At 33.1% G+C, this 6,362-nt stretch overlaps 1 protein-coding gene across 1 annotated transcript; it reads left to right on the forward strand.

The window, feature by feature from the left end:
• The first annotated feature begins 1,960 nt into the window (after nt 1–1,960).
• On the forward strand, nt 1,961–3,033 carry LOC140820493 (LOB domain-containing protein 12-like). The gene is made up of 2 exons (XM_073180785.1): nt 1,961–2,247; nt 2,618–3,033. Exons 1-2 carry the CDS (start codon nt 2,092–2,094, stop codon nt 3,011–3,013), a joined length of 552 nt encoding a protein of 183 aa, XP_073036886.1. The 5' UTR covers nt 1,961–2,091; the 3' UTR covers nt 3,014–3,033.
• Nucleotides 3,034–6,362: the final 3,329 nt, after the last annotated feature.

The raw sequence follows: 6,362 nt of genomic DNA on the forward strand, positions 1-6,362 counted from the left end.
AGAGGGTCGTATCCAGTTTCTGCCATTTGAAAAATTTAAGAGAAAATGATAGATGATACCAACAATCAAACAAGATTTCGCATAGGGAGAGAAATCAGAGCAAATAAAGTCTGAGAGGAAAAAAAATTAGCAGTGATAAATTGAGTATTCAACGGCAAAAACATATATGCTCTTACTCCCAACGGTAACAACACTCTTGTAGATATAGCCCTTCAGCTCCTAACAAGATGCACAATTTTTATTAATAATAACTATCTCACGAAATAGACACAATTCCATAATCACAATTTACTCCATCATCCAACGATATATTAAATCAGAACTGGTGCAATCTTAAATGTGTTTTGTTTGAAAGTGTTGTATTGGATTTTTTTGAAATATCAATAGCACTTGAGTTATCATACTAAAAAATCAAGGTCTCACTATGCAAAACCATAATCTTCAATGATTTGGTTCATCCACAAAAGTTGTGAACAATAACTATACGCTGCATCGTATTCAGATTCAGCAGTAGACTAAGACATACAGTTTTGTTTTCTATTGTACCATGACACCAGATTATTTCCTAGGTAGAAACAACCTCCACTTGTACTCTTCAAATCATCTAGGTCACCAGCCAGTCAGCGTCAAAAATCCCACAAATTGGTATTTGTTTCTTTGGTGTACCACAAACCTAGTTCAATAGTCTCTACAATATTTCAGAATTCGCTTGACAACCTTTAGATGAGCGATCTTAGGATTAGATTTATATCTAGCAGATAAACATACAATGAACATTATAACAGGGTGACTAGCACTTAAGTAGAGAAGAATACCAATGATGTTGCGGTAAAGAGTGTTGTCAACACCTTCAGAAACATCATCTCAAAGGCAATTTTATTCCTTGTATAAAGTCCTATGTATATTAGAAACCAAGAATTTCATTAGCAAATAAACCCTTTTGAATAGTAATATGATATCTAAAGATCTTATCATTAATATCAGTAATATCACAATATTATTTAACAAGGAAAATATAAATATAAAATCTATTTAGTCTAGATAGGCAAAACTCCATATTTCAATATATCGATATCATCAACAAGGAAAAAATTAATTAAGGAATAAAATATTCCTTTCACTCTCTTGGTTTTGTTTAGATTTATTTTAATGCGTGTAATATAAGTTTATTCTCTCTACATGATCTATGAATGACATAACTTTGGCTCGATATTCTTGCAGCACTCTTGCTCGAAAGTGTTGAAGAATTTCGTCCCTCCTTTAACAGTTGGTGCAGCTCGAAAATTCTGAAGTTTTTGGAGTGACTTTAGTGTTATTTTTCAATAAACCAATGCCTGTATTTATAAGCTTCCAAGAGTAAGCTAGAAATGGTGCATTTCCTCCCAATAGCCATAAACTCAGTTTTTGTATATAGGCAATAATCAGCCTTCAAGAGGCTGTTAAAATCTGATGGCAACATGTGTCAAAATGCCATTTCAAATTTCAATTATGGACATGTGTACATTTTGAATTATTTTGAGGCCAGTTTTTTTTTTGTTTTTCATTTTAAGATTGAAACTTGATAACAACATAGAGATAATTTATAAGATAATATAGAAGTCTTTGAAGTCAACATCGATCTATTAACTCATGCAACCAAGTTCCACAATATCAATCTTTGTTTTTTAATAGATGAGCCACGTACAAAAAAATATATATTTTTACAGAAGTCGTATATATTATTTATGTATTTATTAAAAAGAAATGGTTCCATTCCCCTAGGCCCTAGCTGCATTAATATATATTACTGTCTAATAATTTTGCTATGATTAATAATTTCACTTCCTAATTAACGTTATCCCACATGCTTCGGGTACCTTTTTCACATTCAAAGATTGCTTAAAAACAATCACATCTAACAAAATATAATTAAAAATTTTAATCAGTCATCCACCATTACTCGTAATAATTTAAACGCCTAAATGAACTTGGACGCACACGCACAGCACTCACTCTGTAGCCATTATAAATACACCCTTTCTGCGACTTTTTCCCAACAACCATTTCACAAGATCACTTCTTAAAAAAACAAAAAAAAGCAAGATCTCTCGAATGGGTGGAAACTCCCCGTGTGCGTCGTGCAAGTTGCTGAGGCGGCGCTGCGCCAAGGATTGTGTATTTGCACCGTACTTCCAGTCCGATGACCCTCACAAGTTCGCCATCGTTCACAAGGTTTTTGGTGCCAGCAATGTTAGCAAGATGCTGCAGGTACATCTTTTTTTTTTGGTGCCAGCAATGTTTTCATACTGCTTTCGTCGTATCCGCAACTTCGAGATCATTCATTACCTGGGATGAATCTAGTTAGTGGATAGTCCACACATGGTGTAGCATAACAGTAACCGGTCACACCATCTGAATGCGAAAAAAATATGAAGTTTTTCCCCAAATCCTGACACTGTACCTACAACAATTTTTAGTACAGAAGAACCTGAATAACCAATTCGACCCTTTAAGGGACTACGGTATATGCAAATCAATATTCTTAATCCTAAAAACAAAAATTTGTTTTTACATCTTCTCGTATGAATTTACTTGACTTAATTAACAAACATTAACAATATCACCATCATCCTGGCAGGAACTTCAAGTTCATCAAAGAGCGGACGCAGTGAGCAGCCTCGTCTATGAAGCAAACGCTAGGGTTCGGGATCCGGTCTATGGCTGCGTAGGCGCGATATCTTACCTTCAAAACCAAGTTTCTCAGCTCCAAATGCAGCTAGCCATGGCTCAAGCCGAGATACTTTGCATTCAAATGCAGCAACAAGATCAGCCGAATAATTTTCCGAATATCAATCCGCTACTTGTTGAGGCAGATGATAAATCATTCTTGTTCCAAAATAACTATAACCATCTGCCTCAGTTTCTCAACTTTAACTCTTCCAATAATGATAGCTATAGCAATAGCAATAATGCCTTATACGAGTCTCTCAAGAAAGAGTCCTACGTTGGGCATGACATGGTTTCTCGAATATAGATTAAATAAATTATTCATGTTTTATTCACTATCTTTTTATAATGTTTTATTTATTTCTCTATCTATTTTGTTGGTATTTTTTCATAAGAAATATGATTTTATATAAATATTTTAGTGAGTTATAGTGATTGAACCACACGAAAACATCCCTAATTTTTATAATATATAATTCTTTCAAGCATTCACGAGTTTGTTTTATTTGGCTATTTCAAAATACTTAATTTGACTACTTTTCACCTTTTAAGAACCTCTCCTTAAAAAATTGAAGATATATTAATTTGAATATGCAAATAAAATCAAATTCTCCTTTCATTCTTTTTTTAAAATTATCAAAATTAATATGTATAAATTTGGACATTTTGTTTCTATGTGTGTGTGTGTGTATATATATATATATATATATATATATAACGTAATTAACAATCATGTGTTATTTTGATGACAAAGTTCTACATAACTGTTAATTAGTTTTACCAATACTCGACTAATTGATAACTAGATAAATAATAATAATTTAATTGTTTGACTCAGGCGACGGCCCGGGATTTCGGTCAAGGGAAGGGAACATAGGCCAAAAAATTAAGGCAAAATTTAGTGATGCTTCAGAAACTAAATATAAGAATTTTAAATCTAAAATATTATATTTTATTAGTTAAAAAGTGTAAATTCACTTGCTTTATTGGTTTATTTTCTGTTTGACTTGTTAGAAACAAACCCTTTAGTCATATTTTTTTTAGCATTGTAAGAATGAGAGACCAGACAAAAATATGTGTTTCACGTACGATAAGGGAGTCTAGAAAGTGACAAAAGCAGGAGTTTAATTATGTCTGAAAACAAGGGTTTCCTCCTAAGTCAACCCTAACACGTGAAATAGGGAAAATTAATTGAATTTATAAAGTAATTAATTAAGATTCTTTTCCATGAACAAATTACAGCGGCGGTGCCACTCAAGGACTAATGATACACTAATTTTATTTAATGGTGGAGTCATTAATTAGTTTATCAATATAAATGTAGGGAGTGTAATTCCAATAATTATATGTCAAAGGAAGGGAAACAATTATTTTATTTTTCTAGGAAAATTATAATTTTGATCCCGTATTATATGTCATTGAATTTCAATTTTAACATATATTTTTAAATTTTTTCCAATTTTAGCCTTTTAATTTTACATCTCAACTACTTATGTTACACTCGACTCGTCAGTATCACGTGGGAGAGATATAAAAAAATAACTAAAATTATATAAAAAAACAAAGATAACAGACAAACTGAAATTTGATATAATAAAATATTTTTTAAATTTTTATTTAAAAAAAAACGATTATATGTGATCAAATATGTTTCTATTTTTCATGTCGCTGCAATGAAGCATAAATATTTATAAATTTTTTGAAAAATTAAAATTATAGTCATTTAAATTGATTTGTTTTGAGTTTTAGTTATAACTTGAAAATTTTGAGTTTGTATCCAATAACTTGGATATTTTTTTTGGTTTGGTATTTTTTCCCCCGAAGCAAATAAATCCAAATAATATTGATTATTTAATACTGATGCTCTACTAATGTGATGAGAATAAAATCTACATTATGCATGTTCAAATCTATCTAACCAACAATCTCGTTTTGAAATACTGAGTGTTGTTTTGTCTTATATTTCTCCTTTATTTTTGTTTAAATTTATTTTAATATATGCAATATAGGTTTATCCATGCTATATGAGCTACATAATAGAACATCAATATTAAATAACAATATTGAATAGTTGGTTGGCTTCTGGAGTAAAAAAGGATAATTTATTTTTAATATCAAAACTAAAGGTTGAGAAACTACATTATTTAAATATAAAATAGACCAACTTGCAAAACTAAAATTGCAATTTTCTAAATTTTTTCAAGGTAAATGAGTGTTAGAATAGATGCCCTGTAAGTCAACTGCTGGCTGAGTAATTTATTGACTCAAGTGTAATAAACAATATTTATTTTTATATAATTTACTTTTTAATGGTTTCGTATTACTTTATCTATATACACATGCAATCAGCATACATAAAGTCCTTGATTATGCTTTAATACAAATGAATCGTAATTCGATGTTAAAACTCGTTTGTAAACACTGTATGATCTAAATTCGTTCTTAGTCGATTCAGCTGCCTAAAACATGGATAAATGTCGCTTGAGCTCGGGACTAGCATCTGTGATGTTGTGTACTGCGTTTCTTTGTAAGGGCATAGAGATGTCCAAACATGCAGATGAGTAGTCATTTGATGATTATACGAACAACCCTCCTTCAGGCTTTCCAAGTGGTTATCATTCATCGAAAAGATAAGTCTGTGGTTATGATTGTACACTGTTAGTCCTTACGACCCGGGACAACACTGAGGCTGATGTGAATCTTTGTACGAATAAATAGCAAACACGATTAAACAATCGCACCTCCTATTTAATTACGATAATAAGATTCGTGTGTTTTCCCGATCTTTTGAATCAAGTAATTTGATGTGTTATTCACCTCTAAACTAGAAAAGTTTAGCAACAAATAAACACAAGAATAACAATCGAAATTTGATACGAACCTTCGAAGAACGACGCTTACGACAATCCGCACAAGCACGATCGACAAACGCCACAAAGTTATAAACTTTGATAAGTTTGATTTAATTTGACAAAGCTAAAGCCTTGAAAATTTGAGAGAAAAATCTCAAAAGTTTGAATAAACTCAAAATAATATGTGTATTGTGTGTAAATTTTCGTCCAATATATGTCTTATATCAAAAAGATAACAAGGATTTAGTTTCCTAACAAAAATAAAACTCTAAATAAGGTAATTTTTCTCGGGCAAAACTCTAGGACACGGACCCCATGTGTTCCTCCGTGTCCGGGTCCGTGTACACTCGGGTATAAACCTCAGCTGGAAGCAAAGAACACGGACCCCGTGCTCACCTCCGCGTACGGGTCCGTGTAGACACTGTCTTCGCCAATATAGTAGGGCACGGACCCCGTGCCTGGGTCCGTCTTCAGGTCCGTGTAGGCTCTGTAGTTGCTCATCTCGGAGTGTAAAGGGCACGGACCCCGTGTGCAGGTCCATGTCGGGGTCCGTGCAGACTTGGCCGATGCACACAATGCTTGAATCATGTTCCTTTGGCCTCCACACGCACTCCCATGCATCACGATCCCTTCATGCTTGCTCATGACTCCCTGTAGTGCCTCCTTGAAATTCTTTAGTCGTCCCCTCGTGACTGGTCCTTCCGGCAACTGCATCGGATCCCATGCTTTCCTTTGAGCTTGACCGTCCGTGTTTGCATCATCCTCCCCTTCTTGAAGAGGATTTGTCCTCAAATCTAGGCATTA

The sequence above is a fragment of the Primulina eburnea genome, unplaced genomic scaffold (genome assembly GCF_022965805.1).
Source record: "Primulina eburnea isolate SZY01 unplaced genomic scaffold, ASM2296580v1 ctg1073_ERROPOS4200000+, whole genome shotgun sequence".
Lineage (NCBI taxonomy): Eukaryota > Viridiplantae > Streptophyta > Magnoliopsida > Lamiales > Gesneriaceae > Primulina > Primulina eburnea.

Excerpts from the sequence above, each read along its gene's own strand:
- LOC140820493 (XM_073180785.1), top strand. The coding sequence starts at position 2,092 with ATGGGTGGAAACTCCCCGTGTGCGTCGTGCAAGTTGCTGAGGCGGCGC. Across the intron at positions 2,248-2,617 it reads ATGTTAGCAAGATGCTGCAG|GAACTTCAAGTTCATCAAAG; the intron begins GTACATCTTTTT and ends TCATCCTGGCAG.